General features: G+C 43.1%; 2 protein-coding genes across 2 annotated transcripts in view; one reads left to right on the forward strand and one right to left on the reverse strand.

Moving 5' to 3' along the window:
* The window catches only part of acad11 (acyl-CoA dehydrogenase family, member 11), a 60,519-nt gene that overhangs the window by 27,591 nt on the left and 8,963 nt on the right, over nt 1–23,965 (forward strand). The gene's annotated exons all lie outside the window — the stretch shown is intronic.
* On the reverse strand, nt 1,704–16,985 carry LOC103180826 (atypical chemokine receptor 4). Its single transcript, XM_007896881.2, has 2 exons — nt 16,516–16,985; nt 1,704–3,191 (listed from the first exon to the last, which is right to left on the reverse strand). Exon 2 carries the CDS (start codon nt 3,183–3,185, stop codon nt 2,115–2,117), a length of 1,071 nt encoding a protein of 356 aa, XP_007895072.1. The 5' UTR covers nt 3,186–3,191; nt 16,516–16,985; the 3' UTR covers nt 1,704–2,114.

A 23,965-nucleotide genomic window follows, 5' to 3' on the forward strand; every position in this document is an offset into this window, starting at 1 on the left:
CAGAGCACTAGATTACACTGGTGCAGTGTACAACAACAACAACTTGCATTTATATAATGCATTTGGTTGCCACCAAAATGGTTGGCCACCACTGCTATAGAGAAAAGACACTCAGGATTGTGATGTCTTCTGTGCCAGTGACTTCAAGCATACGATCCTCTGTGAAATGCAGTTGGTTAGAGTTGGGCAGTGCAGGTGAGTTTATTATACTGGAGATTTGGTCAACTTTTTTTGAGTATCTGGGACAGATTTAAATTTATCCTCTTGGAGGTTTTCCTTCAGTTGTGTGTGTGGGAAGCGTAGAGTCAAGGATGGGTCAAGTTTTGAGCTTGAGGGGAATATTTACCTTTTCTGGTTCCACACTCACACTCAAGGGTACTCTCAATTATCAGAACACTTAATCCCTTTTGGTGTAAATGATCAAAATGTAGCATAGTGCATTTATATGTTGTTTTTCCATAGAGAAGTGTCATCGCACCTTTTGCCTAATGTGATCTGAGCATTGCAGTACAGTAAACCTCACATAAGTCATATCAGTTGGGACAATACATTTAATATGACTTTTGCAAAGTACGAGTTTTGTCAAACTTGCATATGTAAAGTTAGGTATAAGTCAGATTTTAAATGACTAACACATAATAAATACAGCACACAAGTACTGTATTGGCTGGTGACACTAAGGCAAGATTTCTGTGCCATGCTTAACGCATGCATATTAAAGTTATGGTAGCCCATTCTGTCCCTATACAGTACTGTACCTCAGTGCAGAAAACATATACTGTACAATGAATGGCACAACAAAACAGGTTTCAAAGAAGAACTGTTTTATTAGAATATAAACTCTTCCAAAAGTTCGCCCACAAAATATACAGTCAATTCACTTTACAGTATATTCTGTGAAGCGCTTTGAGACGACTCAAAGACATGCTAAGGCGCTATATCAAATGCAAGGATTATTATTATTACATACGTTTCACATGGCGCAGGGTTGTCCAACCTTTTTGGCTGCTGAAGACCGGATGCCCTGTTTGAGAATCGCGAAACCCTGCCCTCACTTCCTCTCTCACTCACTTGCTGTTTTTCCCTCTCTCCCCCTCTACCTCATGCTCTCTCTTAATCACTCTTCCCTCTCTCTCAATGCCCCCCTCTCCCTCTCTTGGTTTCTGTCTCTGGCCCCTTTCCCTCAATGATTTTTTCTACCCCCTCTCCCTTCTCTCTCTTCGCTCCATCTCTTTCCGCCCCCCCCCCCCCCCCATAGCTGATTATTATTGGTTAGGCTGGTGTTTCGACATGTTGATGGGTTTTTCCATGTGTCTGCAAAGAATCAGGCAACCCAAGAGAGAGAGAGAGGGTCCACCCAACCTCCTGCTGCTGCCCTGAGAAGACAGTTCACCAGGGAGAGAAGGAACGGGCAGCCCGAAGTTCTTTCCTCTCTCTTTTCTCTCTCAGCCCCCTCTGCCTCCCCCACCACCGTTCAACGATAATGTTAATGTTACGCCACCGGGAGGGAGATAGTTGGGGTTTCCACGTGCATTGTTCTGTTTGAGGTCAGCATGGAAAACAAAGATTTGACCCATCAGTCGGTAAATTCGGAATTGGTAAGCCAGAAATGCCGTTATGAGTTGCACGATTGTTAATATGACTAGTGCAGATAAATTTAAGTGGATTTAATAGGAAATTAATAGGTGGACAGATGTATGACTTAGGTGATTATATGACTTAGACAGATCAGACTTATGTGAGTTTTACTGTATTCACCACTAGTAAACACTTAAAAAGAACAGTGGAAATTTCTCCCATTGTCCTGGATTATATTCCCTCCTCATCCAATCTCATCCTCAAAATTCAACTAATCACCTGCTCATTTTGCTGTTTCAGGAAGGATGTCCCAGCGGCTTGGGACTTCTTTCCGACATGAAAGGTACTATATAACAATGTAATTTTATTGTTGTTGTTGCTTGGTAAAACTTTGCTGGTTGCAAATTACCATTTGCTCCGTTTAAAAAAAACATTCGCTTCAAATTTATCTCATCATGTGAGGCAGTTTGAAGCTTTTCTTTTACGTGGATGCTATAGAAATGCAAATTTCCATTCTCTTGCTGCCAGTTCTGTTGCTACATTGTGAAGCTCGTGGTTTGCTCGGATTGGGACAAAGAGTTGAAGGAGTACTGGATGGTGTCCGGCCTGTTCCGCTGTCTGCGGAGGTAGCTGTACTCTTTGACTGCTTTCACAATGTAACTCTTGAATGTTGCTCCCATAAAGACGTAAAGGATGGGGTTGAGGCAGCTGTGGAACAGGGCGATGCTCACTGTGACCTGGATGGCAACGTCGAACCTTTTGCTGCTCTGGCAATCCGTGATGACCAGATAAATGTTGTCAATTAGGCGGCAGAACTTGACGATGTTGTACGGTACCTGGGTCAGGAAGAAGAGCCCGACTACTGCCAGGAGCACCTTGAACGTCTTACGCTTCTTCACATTGGTGACTCTGGACAGTGCTCTGGCCACTTTGGAGTAACAGTACACCATGACCAGTAATGGGATTACAAAAGTCAGGAGGATTTCTAGGACCTGGACCATGGCCTTGGCCGATGTCTCTGTGTGTGAACGGAAGATGATCATGCAGCGATCCATGTCTTCTCTGTTAGCCACCGTGGTAAATATCAAATCGGGGATGCTGAGTAGAAAGGCCAACAGCCAGACACACAAGCAAGTGATCCTCCCTTTGATCCCTATGGTGGGCCGGCTTGTCACCCTGGAGATGGCAACATATCGGTCCACGCTGATGCAGGCCAAGAAGAACATGCCAGCGTTAAAATTCATCACAAACAAAACGGAGCAGATTTTGCACAGGGCGATCCCCACTACCCAGCCGTGAACGGCTTGTAACGCCCAGAAGGGCAGAGTGAAAAGAAGCAGCAGGTCAGCAATGGCCACATTCATAATATACAAGTCTGTCTTTGTCTTAATCCGCTTGTAATAAGCATAGATGGCTATGACCAGGGAGTTTCCAGCAAGCCCGAGGATGAGCGTGATGGTGTAGAATGCCGGCAAGAAGGATTGAGCAAACTTTCTGACATCGTCTTTCTCGCATAGGAAAATATAATCCTCATAGTTAATGCTGGAGTTGTCGTCAAAGTAGGACTCATTGTAGTCCCCGTAGTAAATGGCATCTGCCTCCTCCATGAGTACCTAAAGAAAGAAAGAGTGCAAAATATTATCACATATTTCTTCTCCTCATCTTCTGAAAGTCCTATAACCTTCACTGGGTTGGAGGCCCGACACTGCCTGCCTGACATTAGAGGTTAGCGAGTCTAAGCCTCTCTTACTCTGTTTCTGGTTGGCCATTGCAACAAAATCCTAACCTCCTTTGGCATGATCGGTAGCCAGTATAATTGTGCATTTGTGTGAAGTTACTAGGTTACGAGGGATGCAATTTAGTCGCACACGCTCAGCTGCTTTGTGTGCACAACTGGATTTTCTTTTGCCACAAGTGTGAGCGTGACAGTGGATGTCAGCAAGTTATTCCAACTTGGTGGATGAAATGACATCGGGAGAAAGTCCCTACTCTTTCTGGGATCAATAGAACTTTAATGCCCGCCTGAACAGGCAAACGGGAACTGGTTTAATGTTTATCTGAAGGTGTAAGGCTTCTGTCCCCTGTTTTCAGTGCATAAGTGAGGAGCTGTTTCATGCTGCTTGTGATCCTGATCTGCCTGATCCATTGTGGCTTTGGCTTGCAGGGTTAGCGGGAGGTGAGTGGTAAGAATCCCAGTGACAGGTCTGACCCTCCAAGTTCATCTAACAACTTGTAAATTTAGGAAACCTCATAAATTCTGCTTTGATTTAGATGGTGGTTTCTGATGTTTTTTTAAGAACAGAAGGATAACATTCTGATCATTGTTCTGTGTGGAGACATTGACAAAGTTGGCCTCTTATGAGATTTCCCCATTTCGGTTGCACGTCTACAGGAAATGCTAAACGGCTTCCAAATTATGACTTTTAGACCATGCCAGAGAGCATGTTGATTATGGACCTCAGATCTTCGACAATTTCTGGCATTGTAGTCACTTCTGTGTTTAGTTTTGAGGGGATGGGAGGCTCTCTTTGCACCATGTGTATGGCTGCACATTTTCAACAAGTTTCTCTGTCCTACTTTATATATTGCGCTCAGACTTAGTGAGTAAAGCCTCCAACATTACCCCAGCCTCATCCTTCATCTCACCCACTGGGCCTCTGTGTAATGAGTGAGAAGGACTCACCTCTGTGTGTCAGTATTAGACTCACCTCTGTGTGATCATTGTGCTGACCTATGTATCAGTGTAATATCCAGCTTATTTTTCATCACATTTTTGTGTTTGTGGAAATGATTATCTCAGTAGAAATCTGGTTCTAATAACTACTCCGCACGAGCCAGGACATATAAACAGTGTCTCGTAATAAATTATGACTTTGGAAAGCCAAAGTTTAGTTTTTTCGATGTGCGTTTTTGCGGTTTGAATGAATTTGGTGGTGGTGGGGGTTGGGGGGGGTATTGATTAAACCTAAGCATAAGATTTTCATGAAATGTTTTAGGAATTTGTTTCCATTCTTCCAAGTTCAGATCGAGAACTTTAATGGGAAGCACCACTGAAGAGACCGTGATTAAACCCACACACCCAATGTCAGTAAATTTGCTGCCAAGTGGGATTGGCTCCAGTGGTGTTAAGAGTTAAGTCCCTGAGTTTATGAAAAAGACATAACAGTGATCCTGATGGAAAGATATGGCAAAGACCATTGATGGGATCACTGGGAGACTTAAAATCCCCCAATAAAGTAACAGTACAGTTTAGTTTTACATTTATAATGTAATTGTGTTAATATTAATATTGCATTAATTATTGAGAAGCATGCAGGCAATCATCAAATGGAACAGAATAGCCCACATTTAATGACTAAATTTATTAACCTGAGCAAATGGAGCAAAATTGTACCATTGTGTTTTAGTGCATTAAAATGCAACTGCTGCTTACTAAAGAATGTATTCCATAATGAAGATTGTAAAAAGCTTTTTTTAAATAAATGTTTAAATATAAATGTAAATTGTTATTGCTTGAATGAATTAGTGATTATCCCCCCTTGACTGGATAATATTAAAATTGAATTTCTGAAGGATATTGATATAATATGTGTCAACCTGGCTCAGTCGGTAGTATTCTCGCCTTGGGAGTCAGAATGTTGCCGGTTCAAGCTCCACATCAGGATATTGAGCTCATGGTTTAGGCTGACACTTCAGTGCAGTGCTGGGGGAGAATTGCATGGTTGAAGGTGCATTGTTGGATGAGATGTTAAATCAAAGTCCTGCCTTCCTGTTTAGGTGGACGTTAAAGATCCCATTGAACTGATCAAAAAGAAAAGGGTTTTGCCTGGTGTCCTGATCAACAATTCCCAGATTTAAATAAAATGGTCACTCGCTTCATGGCTGTTTGTTGGACGTTAGTTCTGTGCAAATAGGCTCCTGCGTTCGATTACAAAACATACAGTCATTAATTTTACAGCAAAGCACTGCAAAGCACTTTGAAATGTTTTGACGTAATATGGCGCTATGTCAAATATAATATTTTTATGAATACCTAAATTTATATACCCTGCACTGAACGCACTTCTAAATATTCATAGTTTGCAGTTCTTCGTTATTATTCAATCAGTAAAGCGCTCTGGGACGCTACTCTGCTTGAAGGGCGCTATATCAATGCAAGTTGTTTTGTATATTTCCAATGAAGATGACAAGGAAAATATACTTAATGTAAAACTCACTGATCCAGTTTGACTTGACTACATTCTTTAGTAATAGGAATACATTCTTTAGTAAGCAGTGGTTGCAATTAGGCTTGGGAATGTCCTGCAGCAGTAATAGAAATCTCAGACAGTCTCAAAGGGAATTGGGCTAACGCAACCATTGCTTAGCCTTGTAAGGACAGGGTCAACATGATTATTAACGCTTCAATGAAAATGTTGGGTGGTGCCTAGCAATCTGTTGCCTGAATGAATAGGTGCTTGTCATGCAAAGTTCCCATTCACACTAAAATCTAGTGTATATTTTTTTAGAAGCAAGAGTGCAGGAGAAGTCATTGAGCATGCTGATGCTTAAACCCAGAAAACCAAGAAAGATTGTTTAGATAAAAGTTACTTTGTCAGTTCTGCATTTTGTGGAAAACTGTATGAAATACGCACCACATTCTTTCCGATCCCACCCCCGGATGCTGAGTGCCAGATTGACTTCCTTTTGTGAGTTTAGGTCATCAAGTTTGGCTTCTTTATAACACCAGTGTTTTGGGGGTGTATGGAACAAGCACTATTCATTTGTTATCTAACTTTGCTTTCCTCAGGCTGATAGCCTGATTCTGATCAGGAACTCATGAAGACCACAATGTCAAGGTGATTATGGATACTTGACTGGGAGTGCTGGGATTAGGTGCTTCATTTAGGAAGCTGCAGTTCATGGCAAAAAAATTTTTTTTAAGAGCGTTGGAGATAAACCTCTGTGGCTCAGTATCTTCCCCAATCCACAATATCTCCGACCTCCACAAATGAGTTTAAAACTTTATAATGATTTCCTGAAATTCTGTTGGCAGGTCAATAAAATACAGCCCAGAAAGCACTTATGCCACCCAGGTGAATGATGGATATGAGAAAGTAAGCTGGATCATCCTATTCTGTGTAATTAACATTATTAAACATAATTTCACAATGAATTTACTTGTAGGCAATCTTTACAGGTTGTGTTGCACATCCAGCAGAGACTCAGGAAGAAATGGATCCCTGTTTAATAATAATATAATAATACTTGCATTTTATATAGCACCTTACCACGTCTTTGAGATGTCTCAAAACGTTTCACAGAATATACTGTAAAGTGAATTGAACATTTATTTTATGGGCGAAACGCGGCGGCAATTGTACACAGCAAATGGTCATGGATTCAGTGACCAAATACCCTGGAAAAGCGATCCGCCAATTGACTAACATCCGGGTTCCTACTTACTGCTTGGTAAACAGAGGCACATGGAGTAAGGAAACTTGCCCAATGTTTCACCCTCTCGGGTGAACCCTAGTCCACTCGCTTGCAAGGCAAGTGAGCTTGGGACATCTTCCCGACGTGAAAGGAGTTCTACAAATGTAATCTTGTTGTTGTCTAATCACTAAGCTACAGAACTCCAAATGTCGCAAACTGTTGGCAAAAACAAGATAATTTCTATTCAGTTTCAAAAGGTTCCAGTTCTATATTTGGACCATTTTAATATACAAATTCATGTTTCCCTTAATCTTTAACAGCTCAGATTGACTCATCAGTCTGATATCCAGTTACACCCATTGCGTAGCTGAGGGTGGATGGAAAAAATGATAGGTTGGCTTCTAAGGTTGCAAAGACTAATTTTTTGCCAAGTTGTTTGCACATGCATTGTGAGGCTGGAACAGTGCTGTTAAATACAGTATCAATGCTACACACCAGGATAGCTTTATCGTTCTAATATCAGCCACAAAAATATAGTAAACTCCTGATAACTTGTTCCTGGCTGAACTTGTCACTACCACTGTCATGCTGTCAATATCCCGGCTGCATTTACTTATGTATTTGTACATGTGCCAAACCTGATAACTCCTGATTACTGAGCCCTTTTCCCTTGGAGTGATGAGTTATATTGTACACTGTATATACAATTTAGCTAAGCAACAATAAAATACACTAAAGTAAAAATAAGCATTTTAAAACCTTATCTGAGCTTGTCCTATCATGGCCTTTCCACCCCTATTTTTCCCACTATCTATTTTTGTTAAGATTTTAATTTTATTTTACTACTATTTTCACCTTTTTTCATCTGTAATTTGAATGAAGTTTCTATACCATGCTCCAAGTTTCCCTTCAACTCCACAGTCACTACACTTTACAGTATGTACTGTGAAGTGCTTTGCGTTTTCCTCCTGATGTGAAAGATGCTGTACCAAATTTAAGAATTGTAGGATTATTTTTTAAGTGTTTCTGATTTGCTCCTTTTCCTGAATGCTTTGAATCACACTGGGGTATTGCTCTGATTGCTCTGCACCTGCACCCTCGCTCGCATCAAACTCTGCACAACCATCATCTAATCCTCGCCAGGCGTCATGGTCTCCCTGTCTGTCAGCGGATTGATTTCAAGGCCCTCGCCTTTATTTATTAATCCCTTCACTCCTTAGCATCTCCAAGTCTCTGTGATCTTTTGTTACCCCATTCCTCTGCTCACCCCCACCACAACATGGCTTGCTGTGCATCTCTCACCCTCTCCGCATCACCATCGAGCCTTAAGTAACTATGCCTTCACCTCTAGAACTCTTTCCCTCTACTCCATCTCACTAGCATAGTATGGGGTATGGAAGACACAGGGTAATTATATGTTACCTGTGGGATAGGGTAACTGTTGGGGCGAAATTTCACCAGGATCTAGATTTACTTTATTAACATAGCAATTCAGAGTTTGCAGAATTTGCAAATTCTTAAATGCATCCTTAAAGTTTAAGTTGTTTTTCTATAAATTCTTTCAAGAACTTCACAAAGCCTACTTCAAAATTAAGGCTGCATTTAAAAAAATTGCCAAAAATTGCACAATCTGAATTGCTAGATAAATAGAGTAAATCTAGACCCAATTGGAATTTCTCCCTGTATGTGTTCCGGATCTCAGTGTTTATCTACCGCTGCCCATTCATTTATATGATTGGCATTTAGTTTTATTTTCCTTCTTGAAAACTCTCACTTTTAATTCCTGACTTTGTTCCAGAAGCGTGGGAAGGGTAATAATTTGGAATTGGGTTATATGTCAGGGATATATATCACTTCTTTCTTTCACAAGTAATGCTTATCGAATACTCATTTGTATCAAATGCTTATTTGTATCAAATGCTTATGGGATACCCACCAAATATCTTTTGATCAATGCATTGTGTGAAATAGCCTGAACTTTTGGGAAAAATATTTTGTATCAAACCTTATCTAATGAATAACATACAGTGGGTCAGTTTACAAGAGGTTTCACCTCAACTTGCCTCAGGATAAACACACTCCGTGAGCTGAAGCACAACTTGAATATGGTGTAAATATTAAATGTTGACAAGAGCTGGAGGGAGTGATATTAAAAGTGTAAATGTAGGCCAACAGACTGCAACAATATCTGCTACAGTTTGCTGCAGTTTCAATTGGCAGCAGTGTGTACCCAGGTGGGGGTGGGGGGAATATTAAGATGCAGTGATTGGAGTTAGTAGGGCAGCCTAAGATATTTTGTTTTGAGAAAGGCTTGGACTTTTGTAAGACAAAGTGGAATGCAGACTGAAGCAGTCAAGATCAAATCTGCAGCTCGCCAGAGAACATTGGACTGTTTGGTTAAGTGCGAATGCACAGGACATATTGATATAATAGCAATAGTAACATGATAACAAATAATGTGCATAGTTTGTAAAGATGTCTTTTTAAAGCATCAATCCCTCCCCCGCCTTGCCTGTTTTTAGATTACACCTGAAGACCTTCCTCTTCGACTGTGCCTACAGTCACCTCTCCCCAGCTTCACATCAAGCTATATCGCTGTTACGTTTTCTAAGACACTTCCCTGTCTAAATACAAGTTGTTGTTGTAGTATTTTGAGACATTCTCTTACAAGAAAGCTGCTTACAATATATCCGCCTCCCTTCCCTTTTTCAGATCACACTGAAGACCTTCCGTTTCACCCACAAAATATAGTCAATTCACTTTACAGTATATTCTGTGAAGTGCTTTCAGACGTCTTGAAGATGTGATAAGGCGCTATATCAAATGCAAGGATTATAATTATTATTATTTTCGACCGTGCTTACGGTCACGATCTCCCCCCCCCCCCGGAGATCACCACTGTTACGCGGTCCGACACGCTGCCCTGCGTGAAGTGCCCCAGATAGATGCTCTTGTTATTGTAAAAGTTATTGTTGCAAAGAGCAGTTTACAGGAATTATGTAGAGGCGTGCAGGCAGTCTACTGCTAATGTTAGTAGACATTAAATGAAGCATACAGCCCCACAAGGATAAATTCTTTAACAAGCATTCGCAAACTTCAGCTCAGAAGACAAACAGTAAGCAGACTTGAATCCTGTGGCTTCAGCAATTTGAGCCTGAGCATAAACAGGAATCTATAGAAAGAGCAGCAGACTTTTTCTTGCAATATATAGAGTACACAAACAGTTTTTCTGCTAGCTGGAAGACACCTAATTATATGTCTGCAGATTTCTGAACATGGTTTTATATTGCAAGTACTGTAGGTACAATTCAGGGATGCAGTTAAAAAAATACTTTTTTATATATTGGCAAACTCTTATACTGTATAGGTTCTTGTAAATAAATCGTGGTCATTAATGGCTGAACTCATAAGTAGTCTTAGAAATTCGCCTTCACCAATTAGGGTTCTGTTATTTTTGATGCCCTATGTTGTATTTGTAAATAAAGCGTTAAAAGAAGAGTCCATCTCTGGATTGTCTGCTCCATAATTTCTGCCCATAAAGCAGAGGTGATCCTGCAGCTTGGCTTGAGATCTCATCCATGCACTCAAGGGAAATAGGCTGTGCAGGGAATATAGATGAATATACTGTAATTGCAGGATGGCTAATATTTCTGTAAAGTTAAATGTTAAATGCTTATATTAATAAATACTTAGATATATGGTACTACTGTCTCATATAAACTGATATTATTGCATCTTCAGGTCCAAAATCAAGTGGCAACTGCAAAGAAATGTATCAACTTTCTTTGGTAGATATGTTTTCTTGCCGGAGAGATGCATTGAGTTGCTGTTGATGTTTGTTATTCTGCATCCTTCGCTATTTGTGTGCTCAGCATTTTGTGGCATTTCGTAACCAAGTTGCTAATTTTAAAAAAATCTAGTCATCAACAAATTGCATTTATATAGCTCCTTCATATAGGGTAACATCTGGAGCACTTTACAAAGACAGGGATGGACTCTGACCAAGGGAGAAGGGGAGGGTGAGTAGGTTTTTAGGTATGATTTAAAGACAGAGAGTAAGGCTGTAGAGGGAGGGAGTTCCAGATGTTTAGGGGCGTAGTTGCTGTAAAGGCTTAGCCACCACCACTGTTAAGTGTGAAGTTTTTCTTAAAAAAACTTCTTGTATATTTGCAAAAAGTCCTGTAGCTCAGTGGTTAGAGCACTCGCTTTGCAAGTGAGAGACCTGAGTTCAATTCCAGGCAGGGCGAAACCTTGGGCAAGTTTCCTTACTCCACACAGAGCCTAATAATAATCCTTCCAAAACCAAAAACAATAATAAATTGGTCATTTTCAATCTATGACTGTTTGTGGGACATTGCTGTACGCAATTGGCTGCCGCGTTCGCCCACAAATATAGTCAATTCACTTTTAGAGTGTGTTCTGTGAAGCGCTTTGGGACGTCCTCCCGACGTGAAAAGCACTACATCAAATGCAAGGATTATTATTATTATTAAAAGCACCAATCGTGGTGCGGAGGGGTTTGGGGTGGGCAGTAGATCCATGTTAGCCGAGAAGAGAGGAGATTAGAAGAGTAGGGTAGGAAAAGATGACCGAGATGGGGAGGTACAAGGGTGTGGAAGGTTTTATAGGTGATAGTGAAGATTTTGAAGTCTATCCCTTGAGAGAAAATGGAGCTTTGTGAGGACTGAGGTGATGGTTGTGCAGGTGAGGATGTGGGCAGCAGAGTTTTGTATCAGTTTTAGCTGGAGCTTTTGGATAGTGGAATTAGGCAATGTGTTTGAAAAGTCGAGTCGGGAGGTAACAAATGTGTGAATGAGGGTTTTGATGGTATTTGATAGTAATAACAGAGGCAGGCAATGTGGCAAAAAGTGAAGAGATCCTCCTTGGATTTCTTCATTAAGAAATTAATTTATACATTGACACTTAAGCATAGAAGATCCATTGAGTCTGCAACACAGCTTCCTGCATTTCTAAGTAACCTTCTTACTGATCCCAACTTCTGCATTATGAAACGTCATAATATGTTAGATGCCAGTTTAGCTTAGCTGCCTCTTTGCTGTAAATTTGTGGGTTCAAGTCGCAAATTGGGTCTTTGAACTTATTGTCTAGTCTGACGCTCCAGTGAGGTGCTGGGAGAGTTCTGCACTTTGAAGGTGCCATCCTTTGGATGAGGTGTTAAACTGAGGAGGTCCCGTCTGCCTGGATATTAAACATTCCATGACACTATTCAAAAAGACAAGGGAGTTTCCCCCAATGTCGTGTCTAACAATCCCCCCCCCACCCCCCCCCGACCAATAGAAAAAATTGGTGATCTATTTTCTGCTGTTTGAACACAAATTGGCTGCCATGTTTGCCTACAAAATACAATGACTACTCTTTGAAGCGCTTTACAACTGTGTACACTATAACTTAGAATCCATTCCACTGTATACCCTATTCCCGATTTGCAAGGAAACGTAGAACAAAATGTAATATTTGTATATGTTCTTGGTGCATTTGGGCACAAAGTTGGAAAAATTCCACCCGAGTTCAGATTTATTCTGGTGGATGAACTGTTCTGGGTGAATCGATCAGCCACGTTCTTGTCTGGCTTCACTGGATCCCCATCCCTCAGAGATTTGAGTTCAAAACCCTTGTTCTCACCGTCAAAGCCCTCCAAAGTCTTGCTCCCCCCAACCTCTGCAACCTCCTTACTCCCTCCGCTCGACGGACACCGGCTTGCTCCAGGTCCCCCGCACTTCCTGCCCCACATTGGTGGTCGGACATTATGCATCTTTGGCCCACACTCTAGAACTGTATTCCACAATCTCTCCGTCTCACCCCCCCCCCCCCCTCTTGCCTCCTGCAAGTCCCATCTAAAGACCTTCCTCTTCAACAGTGCCTTCGGCCACCATTCCCACCCCCCTCCATACCCCTGCCCTCCACCCTCCCTCTGCCCTCCACCCCTCCTGACTCCAATTCCTAGCTCGAGTCCAAAAGCCCATGATTGTCCAGGGCTCTGGGATGTCTTTCCGATGTGAAGGGTTCTATACATGTATAATTTGTTGTTGTTCTTCTGAAAGACGCTATACAAATGTTATTTTGTATTTGTATTAAATTTATGTAGAATTTCAGAGTTTGCAGAATTTGACAGATTGTTGAATTCAGTCCCAACTGTAAGAATGAAAAATTCTTAACAGAACTTACAGAAAATGACAGTTTCTAGACACTCTGGCATGCCAAGAAAATAGAGTAAATCTGGAGCCAGATAGAATTTTCTCCCGAAAGCTTACAGCAGATTTCACAAATACTGCTTTCTCGCAGGGTCTATAGCAGTAATAATATCAATGGATGAAATATACAGGGCGACCAAAAAGTCGAGATATACCCTATTATCTTTAAAAAATATATTTAAGACCCGTTAGACATTCTAATAGTGTCACAACTTTTTGGTTACCCTGTGTAATCCAAGTCAGTTAACTCCCTAAAAATTCCATTGCATTCTCAAGGACATGTTTGCCTGGAACTATGTCATATATCAGTGAGTTCAAAAACTGAACACAGCAATGTTGTGTGAAAGTAGCTGCAGAAAGATTTCATCAATTTGTTGAAATATTTCACTGATGTACTGAAGTCCTATCTGGCTTTTGACTACAAAGGAAAGTTTTTTTTATTTTATAAAAAAGTTTATTTTTACAACCCGTTTGTGAGATACCGTATCTTGTAATGAAACTCGGCGTGTCTGTGTTTGTTCTACTAACGGTCCATTGGCAGATTTGGCTTCACCATAACAAAATCTACCGCTGCGCTCTTGCCTCTGCCAAATCCTCCTACTCCAAGATTATCTTGGAGGCAAGGAACAACCCCCGGCTTCTCTTCTCCATCACTAACCGTCTCCTCTGTTCACCTTCCCATAACTTGCCCATCCTCTCCTCAAACTCCAACTGCGAGGAGATGCTGGACTTCCTCAAATCTAAAATCGAGGGGATACGTACAGCCACCTCAGCCCCGTCCACAGCCACCCCCACATCACCTCTCCCTCATGACCCATACCCCACCCATCCCCTCCTATACTCCTTCGACCCTATCTCTCCCTCCTCCCTCATCACGACTGTCCGCAAACTCAAACCCAACAACCTGCTCCCTCGATCCCATCCCTACCTCTCTCCTCATCTCCCAGCTCCACCTTCTGGCCCCCCTCCTGTCCGATGTCATTAAACTCTCCTTGTCCACCGGTTCAGTTCCCATCCCCCTAAAAACAGCCGTCATCACCTCCATCCTGAAAAAACCTTCCCTGGATCCATCCCTCCTCTCCAGCTACCGCCCCATCTCTAACCTCCCATTCCTCTCCCAAGGTCCTGGAACGAGTCATTGTGTCCCAGCTCCGCTCCTTTCTATCCCGCCATTCCCTCTTTGAACCCCTCCAATCCGGCTTCTGCGCTGCCCACAGCACAGAAACAGCCCTGGTCAGAGTCACGAATGACATTCTGAACATCTGTGATCAGGGCTCCCTCTGCCTCCTTGTCCTCCTCGACCTCTCTGCCGCCTTCGACATTGTTGACGACTCCATCCTCGTACACCGCCTCTCAGCTTTACTCAATCTTCATGCATCTGCCCTTGCCTGGCTTTATTCCTATCTCTCTCACCGTCTCCACTTTGTTGCCTCTAACGGTTTCTCCTCCAGGCCCTGCACTGTCACATCTGGCATCCCCCAGGGCTCTGTCCTTGGCCCTCTCCTCTTTAATATCTACATGCTCCCCCTTGGTGACATCATCCGCAGACATGGGGTCAACTTCCATATGTATGCGGATGACACCCAATTCTATCTTTCTGCCTCCACCCTCAACTCCAGGACCACTGCTGTCCTGACAGACCTCCTGTCGAACATCAAGTCCTGGATGAGGGCAAATTTCCTACAGCTGAATGTGAACAAAATGAGCCTCAGGCTCTGGCAGCATCAACCTCCGCGGTTGCACACTTCAACTCACCAGCCAGTCAGGAACCTCGGTGTCTTGTTCAACCCTCAACTGTCTTTTCTCCCCCACATTCAAGCCATGACCTGCTCTGCCTTCCCTCACCTCCGTAACATCGCCCGACTCCGCCACTACCTCACCACTCAGGCCACTGAACCTCTTGTTCATGCCTTCATCACCTCCAGGCTTGACTATGCAAATGCCCTGCTTGTCGGCCTTCCCAACTCCTCCCTCCACAGGCTGCAGATAATCCAGAACTCTGCAGCCCGTGTCCTTTCCCGCACCAAACTCCATGACCCCATCTCCCCCACTCTCGCCCGACTCCACTTGTTCCCTATCCTTCAGAGGATCCAGTTCAAGATCTGATCCTCACCTACAAAGCCCTCCATGGCTCGCCCCACCCTACCTCTGCGACCTCGTAACCCCTTACCAACCCGCCCGTTCCCTCTGCTCAGCCGGCTCTGGCCTGCTCCACGTCCCCTGACCCACCTGCCCCATCATTGGCGGGAGAGCCTTCAGCCACTCTGCCCCCAACCTCTGGAAGTCCATCCCCCAGTCACTCTGCCTCACCCCCTCCTTAGCCTCCTTCAAGTCCCGCCTCAAGACCCTCCTCTTCGACTATGCCATCGGCCACCCCCATTTCCCCTCCCCTCCTTTCCCTTCCCGACTCTGTCCAGCGCCTTGGGATGTCCTCCCGATGTGAAAGGCACTATCCAAATGTAATCTTGTTGTTGTTTTTGGATTCTGAGAGCAGGCATTGGAAGCTTGTGGTTTCAAGCCGCAAATTGTGGCTTTGAACTCATTGTCTAGTCTGAAACTCTTGTGCGGTGCTGCAGAGTCAAGACTTGACTAACACTAGGTGTTTGCAACAGATGTAATGTTAGGCAGGCAATAAATCAAACACTTAGTTAATTGCCAATTAGCTGGTTGTTCCTTGAGAAATTAAGAATGTTAAAGTCCTTAAAATGAACTCATGCAATGTCCACAGTCGCTTTGCGCGTATCTTTACTCTTCATATTAGACCCCAAAGATTCATAGCTGTTAACAAGTAAAATAACACCTCAACAGATCTTGATGTAACTTCACAGCAACATCAGTTGTGTGTTAAAAGTTTCGCCCACAAATATACAGTCAATTCACTTTACAGTGTGTTCTGTGAAGCGCTTTGGGACATCCTCCCAACGTGAAGAGCGCTATATCAAATGCAAGGATTATTATTATTATTATATCAAATGCAAGGATTATTATTATTAAGACCGTTCATTGGATGATATACCAAATCGCATATCTATGTGCTTAATGTATATAAACTTAATTTAAAAAAAAACTTTTTATTTTCACCCACCTAAAAGTTTCTTATAATTATCTAGGAGAAGCGGTATTCTTTTTGCCTTTTTAAAATATAGAATTGAAGTACATTGCAAACAAAGAAAATCAGCTCGCTGAATAATTCTATTTCATACATTGACAAAGCTGTGTCCACTCCATTGCTTTTAAATATGTTGTTTTTCTTCTCTCCCACGTACGTGCGTTTGCAAACAGTATATAAAACCAAGGCAATAGAACTTACCTGGTGTGTTTCTCTCTTTCTCTCTCTCTCTTACTTTTCTCAAGTGTTGAATTTGAGCTTAAAAGTACGTCTAATAAACCTCAAGCAGTCGTGGTAAAGCAGTTGTGATCATTCTGGTGGGTGTGTCATTCTGCAGTTCAACCTCTTTTTTTAATACGGAATCCAAAGGGATGTGTTGCTGGGTGGGAAAGCTCCGAACACAAAACGCCCACTGCTGTTTGCTTTAGCAAACGATGATGTAATTTTCACATGCTATCTCAGGAGCATGTTCTGCAGGTGTGTCTTACCTCTTTCTCCCTTCGTTCTTTACCTTGATGATAATTCTTCCCACATCCCTTGCTGCAATTGAACATGCTGATCAAAAAAGGGGCATTTTCTTTCTTTTTTTCCCCACAGCGTTTTATCCGTAATTATGCTGTTTGTTCCGTGACTGCAGAATCCAATTTCAAACCTTCGGCGTCTTGAACTTTCCAGGCAGTTCCGCAGTAGGCTAAGCGAAATCTGTTTTATTCCTACCTTCTGACTGGCAAAATCACTCCAATGGAGGGAGCCAGCATTTTTAAGGTTGAAAATAATGAAAGGAATTACACCAGTTCTGTTTGTGAATTTCCAACGTGGGACCTGAACTTACAATTTCTGATTTGGAGGTGAGAGTGCAACCAACTGAGCCGGAGAGACACACAACAGTCTCCCTGCACGGAATCACATGGAATTCTGCATCACCTCCCTTTAAGGTTAGGTACTCAGAGGAGTGGGGGGAGACGTTAAATCTGTGCCCCATTAGTGCAGAACTCTGATATAGCAACACCCAAAAAGGATTTTTCAGCTGCTAGTCATCTTGCTCTTGCAGGAATTCTGTTTTGAATTTACGATTTCCTAAACCTTGACCTCATTCTGCAAATGTCCAAATGACTGGAATTCTTCCGCTGCCAGCAAAGGCAAGTCACCAAATTTACAGCGAGTGACAGACACGGAAAGAAGGAAATGATAAGACTGAGCCTTGACTTGAACCTTTGTTGTGATTTCACAGGATGGAAAAAAAACTCTTGACGAGCAGATATAGGGTCATGATGCGGTTAAAAAAGCACTCAGCAGCAAAACAGTAGCATGAGTGGTAAGAGGCAATACAAACCTTGAGACATAAAAGCATCTTACGCATAAGCAAAGGTTTCGCACACTGGTATAATGTATGAGGGAATTTCCTGTACATCACATCAACTTACAAGAACTTTGCTCCAATACAAGATGGTTTGTTTGACTTTAACTTCAATAAAATCTTCCTCATCTTGTAGGATTTTCTAAGAATTATGTACTATTGAATGAACAACAATAACAAATTACATTTATATAGTGGCCTTCAAACAGGGTAGCATCTCGGAGCGCTTAACAGTAGTGGAGCTTGACAGTGAATCGGTGAGAGAGGGACGGTAACCACAGTCAAAGAGGAAGGTCTTCAGATGCGATGCAAATCTGAAGACGGGCAAGGAGGGGGCAAGGCAGAGGGATTGAGACAGAGAGTTCCAGAGTTTTGGGGTTTAGTGGTTGAAAGCCGATGGTGGGAGTGGAGAAGGTGAGGGACATGTAGACGGCCTGAGCCAGCTGAGTGAAGTGGGTGGGTAGTGGAGTGAAGTGGAGTGTAAGCAGATCGGAGAGGTGCCAGGGTGTGAATTGATTTGTAAGTATGAGGAAGTGTTTTGAAGTCGATCCACTCTGCAATAGGGAACCGGGAGCCAGTAAAGAGTGGCAAGGACTGGGGTGATGGGGGGGGGGGGGTCAGGGAAGTGGGGGTGGAGTCTGGTTTCGGGGAGAATGCATGCAGTAGAGGTTTGAATCAGTTGAATTTTGTGGGTGGTGGAGCTGGGGAGAATATCGAGAAGGGCATTGAAAAAATTGAGGAAGGAGGTAATAAAGGCGTGAATGAGCTGTTTTAGTATGAGGTAATGTTAGAGCAACGTGGCGGAGGTGGAAGAATGTGATCTTAGTTAGCAACTGGATGTGGAGTTGGAAGGACAGCTGGGGGTGAACCTAATGCCTAATTTGCGCACAGGTTCAGTGAATCTCAGGGATAGGCCGGGAGGTTCAGGAGGTCCGAGCAGCCGATGAGAAGATGTTGACGGGAGCCAAGGAGGATGACTTCTGTCTTATCAACATTCAGCTACAGAAAGTTGGCGCTCATCCAGGTCTTGATGTCTGGCAAGCAAGAAGATAGAACATTGGTGGACCTGGGGTAACGGCTAGAGGAAGAGCTTCGAACTGCAGACAACAAGTAAAGGTTAATCCAGTTTCCAGCAGTTTGGGAAGGGATTTTGGCAGAAGTGATCTGGATAAGGACAGAGGAAGTCACAGGTTCAGGGCGAAGGTGAATTTTTGGACAGACACCATAAAGTATTTATTTATACAAGAGTGATCAACAGCCAGTTACCAGGAAGGACGGTTGAGGACAAGATTCTAGATTAATTTAACAAACAGCTTGAGATTGTATTAAGAATTGGCAGGGTGGGTATTCTGCAAGGATAGGATTAAATGGGCCAAAGAGCCACTGCTTCATCTGAACTTCTCTTGTGATCTCATCACTACTATTCCCCCCATCACTCCATCAAGTTGTTTTTTTAAATGAGTCCAGTGTTCTGGCCTGCACCACCTTTCCTGGCAACCTGTTCCAGTCACTGATTACCTTCTGCTTAAAGAAAAACTTACAGGTCTACACATCTATCCTGAAATTGCCCTTTACAACTTTAAACCTATGTCCTCTTGTTCAACTAGCTTGATGTATCCTAAAGTATTATTCTGGGTTTACTTTTTCAATCCCATTTAAAATTTTAAAGCCCTCTTTGGGTTTCCAAAGAGTCGTTTTCTCTCAAGACTGAAGAGCCCTAGCTTGTCTAATCGTTGCCTCTTCAATCCTCATTCCTCTAACACCGGGGATCATCCTCATTGCTCTGCTCTGCAATGCCTGTAAGGCCTGTGTAGCCTCCTTATGCCACGCTGACCAGACCTGTAGCAGTAATCGAGGTGAAGTTTGATCAAAACACTGTACAGCCTGAGTATGACATCTGGGGATCACAACTGATTTTTCAATATAACCCAGCATCCTGTTTGTCCTGTTTATTGCTGCCTCACACATCCTGTGAAGCGCTTTGAGACCTCTTGCCAATGTTATTTATAACACAATCCTATTCTGCAAAGTCAGGATTCATGTGGTCAACAGAGAGTGAAGAGAGTACTCTGGCATTTCAATGAGGCATCATTGGTTTACTGTTTAGTAGACACGAGCAGTTAGAAGCTATATTTAAATAACCGGTTTATGACCTTTGATTGAAGCTGATGATAAAGTAGATTTCCAGAAAAAAATAGTTGTAATGACTGTTCAATCTCCTGCTGGGAAGAGAAGGATGCTTATTACACAAAGAAGACTGTGCTGTAACCGGAGGCAGGTTGTGGCAGCCATTTGATGTCGAACATCACCACATCTGGCATTCCACACTTCACAGGAAATATCTTCTTTCTCTGCTCTGGCAAAAGAAACCTAAATCTAACTCATATTGTTTTTAACAAAAATTGCAGTCTGTCACACAGATATCATGCTCACCTTAGGATCTACCTTTTAATCATACTTTCATTCACCCCCCACCTACCCCCACCCCATCACTATCGTCCTCAGCTCGAGCTCCCAATCAGTTGGGTGAAGAAGTTGCAACATCCCCCCAATATAAAAAGTGCTATTGTTGCTGTTGAAACAGTCCTGTTTCTTTTGCCATTTGAAAGCTAGTGGAGAAGAGGATAAATCACCTCCACAATATGTGTTTTTCCACTTCAGCCCCAACAACCATAACATTAAATAGCGTACTTCATTCAGGGTAGCATCTTAAACAGCATCTTGAAATTCAGTCATAGTTCGAAAATCTGGTTTGGTTCATTTAAACCTCGATGAGAACATTGAAGTGACAACAAATAACCAAACCTGTATAAAACTGGGGCCAGATGTTTATATTTCCCCTGTCAGGAAAGATGGAACTCCACACATATTCTATTTTTCGCCACATAAACATCAGCTGAGTGACATTGTTCAACATCCTGTCAAATCATAAAGTTGTTTTATATAGAGTTCTTCAAACATTTTTTGGCAGGCAGCAAACTATCTTATGGATTCCTGTGATACACTATGTAAGGCTGGAAGGCTATGAGACATGGTTTTATAATAATAATAATAATCCATGCATCTGATATAGTGCCTTATCATGTCTTCTAGACATTTCAAAGCGCTTTACAGAATATATTGTAAAGTAAATTGACTATGTTTTGTGGGCGAAACAGTGTCTATTGGTGCTGGTGTTGCACGATGCAAACTAATGTGATTCACTATGTAAGGCTAAAAGTCGGTCAGCCTGGTGTAGTGGTAGCATTCTAGCCTCTGAGTCAGAAGATTGAGTTTTCAAGCCCCACATCGGGACTTGGAATTACATTACTCCATCCCGAAGTCCCTTTAACTCACCCTTTCCCTCGCCTCCTTCAAAGTCCACCTCAACTCCATCCTTTTTGTGCAACAAGATTACTGGTGAATGTTGGTCATAATTCGACACACATACTGTTAGCAGGACATGTAAGGCGATGGCTGACAGCAAGCCACCGGGTTTTAATTGAAACAAGGATCATAGAATAACAGAACGTTACAGCATAGAAACTGACCATTTGTTCTGTCAAATCTGTGCTGGTGTTTTCCTACACCTGAGCCACCTGATCAAACCCCAATCTGATGAAGAGGTTCCAACAAGGTCTTCAATCTGATAGTGGGACTTAAGGATTTCAGGAAGAACAAAATCACAATAATTACATTGCAGGCCGACACTCTGTCAGCCTTGTGGCGTACTGCAGGTTATAGATTGAATTATTTTTGTAACATTTCTGTTTTTACCTGATTATTGTGGAGAAACATTACTGACTGTGGCAGGGTAGACTTGATGATGTAGGCAACAGGCTAGGTCAGGTGATGGAGAAGCTGAAGATACATGGCAGAATGGGCATCAAAAGGCAGGTAGATGGCATCATTGCTCTGTGATACTACAAGCGGTATTTCCCCACTGTGGAATGCAGGGTTCCATAAACTGTTCAGTCAACACAGCAAAATCAGTAACCAGAGTTATTTAAAAGAATACGAAAAATAATATTTGTACCGTTTGAGAACATATAAGGGATTTCCTTGTTGCTGCCAGCACCGTAAATAATCACTCTATGCATCACAATCACATGCCGTTTGTTGTTTCTCGCAATTACTTTTGTTCCCTGTTCTGGCACCTGTCAGTGTGACCACATGTAGTACCAAACAAGAAAGATCTCTTAGTGATTCTTTCAATACTAATTTTATCCCCCAGTGCCTTCGCCTTGCTTCCTCCCTTTCCTCCTTCAAGGCCGGTCTCAAAACCTTTCTCTTTGACCGTGCCTTCAGCTCCCCTCTCGACTCTCTTCCTCCTCCTCGCTCCCTCCCTCCCCTCACCCTGACCATTTCCCCCTCCTCTCTCCCTCCCCCCCCCTCACCCTGACCATTTCCCCCTGCTCGGGTCATGACCCAACTGTGCAGCGCCTTGGGACGTCCTCCTGACGTGAAAGGCGCTCTATAAATGGAATCTTGTTGTTGTTGTTGTTGTATACAATACAAAATTACATTTGTAAAGCACCTTTCACGTTGGGAGGACGTCCCAAGACACTGGACAGTCAGAGATTAGGACCCGAGCTGGGGGTCGGGATCGGGGAGGGTGGAGGACAGGCAGGGTAGGAAGGTGGTCAAAAGCTCGGTTGAAGAGGAAAGTTTTGAGACATGCCTTGATGGAGACAAGGGAGGGAGCGAGACGAAGGGAATGTGGGATGGAGTACCATAGGTTGGAAACAAAAGCTGAAGGCCCAACCACTGATGATGGGACGGGCCGGGCCGGGCTTGTGGAACAGGCCACAACCTGCTGAGTGGAGGAAGCGGACAGGTTGATATGGTGTCAGTAGGTCGCAGAGGTAGGGAGGAGCAAGGCTGTGGGGGGGCCTTGAAGGCGAGGGCGAGGATTTTGAACTCTGTTCAAATGAATGAACAACCATGGTTAAAATGACACAATCACTATCATTGAGTTAATGGCTACATATCTCTGCTGATTATTTCATTTACCTGACGATTTTAAAATTTCAATTAATTTAGAATATGCAGCGGCAATAAACATAGTTCTAAAAACGTAAAATAAAGCATATTACGCCCACAAAATATACAAATATACAAATAATGTAAAACATTACAAATAATCGATCACTACAGTCAACACTTTTGAAATGATTCAATGTTAAAGAGGTTACAAGGATTATTATTATTATTATGATTAAGATCTTGTTTTAAAACCACTACCAAGTTACCCAGTGACTCTACTCTGAAATTGGTTGTTCCCTGTGGAAGTGGAAAGGGGGGAGTTTTGGAAGAGGATGGAATAATGTCCAGGAGAATATTCCGTGTACTTCTTAGAAATAATGCCTTGAGATCTTTTACCTGTACATCCAGAAGAGCAAGACCTTAATTTAACATCTATTGTGAAGAACCATGAAATTTGATGAATAGTATGAATCAGTGGAACAGAAGTAACATTTAATAACAACAACAACATTACATTTGTATAGCGCCTTTCACGTCGGGAGGACATCCCAAGGCGCTGGACAGACAGAGTTTTGGACCCAAACTGGGGTCCAGATCGGGGAGGGTGGAGGACAGAGGGGGAAGCATGGTCGAAGAGGAGGGTCTTGAGATGGGTCTTGAAGGAAACAAGGGAGGGGGCGAGACGGAGGGACTGTGGGATGGAGTTCTAGAGGGTGGGGGCAGAGTGGTAGAAGGCCCGCCCGCCAATAGTGGGGCGAGCGAGGCGGGGGACGTGAAGCAGGCCGGAGGGAGCGAGCAGGATGGTAGAGGGTTAGGAAGTCGCAGAGGTAGGTGGGAGCAAGACCGTGGAGGGATTTGAAGGTGAGGACCAGGATCTTGAACTGTATTCTCCGTGTGATGGGAAGCCAGTGGATTCGGGTGAGGATGGGGTGATACGGTCACGGCGCCTGGTGCAGGAGACGACACGGACTGCAGAGCTATGGATGATCTGCAGCCTGTGGAGGGAGGAGTTGGGAAGGCCGACAAGCAGTGAGTTTGTGTAGTCGAGCCTCAATGTAATGAAAGCATGTACGAGAGTTTCGGCGGCCTGCGGTGTGAGGCAGTGACAGAGCCGGGCGATGTTGCGGAGGTGGTGGAAGGCAGAGCGGGTGATGGTGCAGATGTGGGATAGAAAGGATAGTTGAGAGTCAAACAAGACCCCAAGGTTCCGGACTGGCTTAGTAAGGTGGAGTGTGCAACCATGGATGGTGATGCTGTCAGCGCCTGAGGTAAGGAGGCGCTGACGGGAGCAACTCAGGAGAGCCTCTAAAACTTCTATTAATAGAGAAA

Source organism: Callorhinchus milii, unplaced genomic scaffold (genome assembly GCF_018977255.1).
Source record: "Callorhinchus milii isolate IMCB2004 unplaced genomic scaffold, IMCB_Cmil_1.0 Scaffold2, whole genome shotgun sequence".
In the NCBI taxonomy this organism is placed as follows: Eukaryota; Metazoa; Chordata; class Chondrichthyes; order Chimaeriformes; family Callorhinchidae; genus Callorhinchus; species Callorhinchus milii.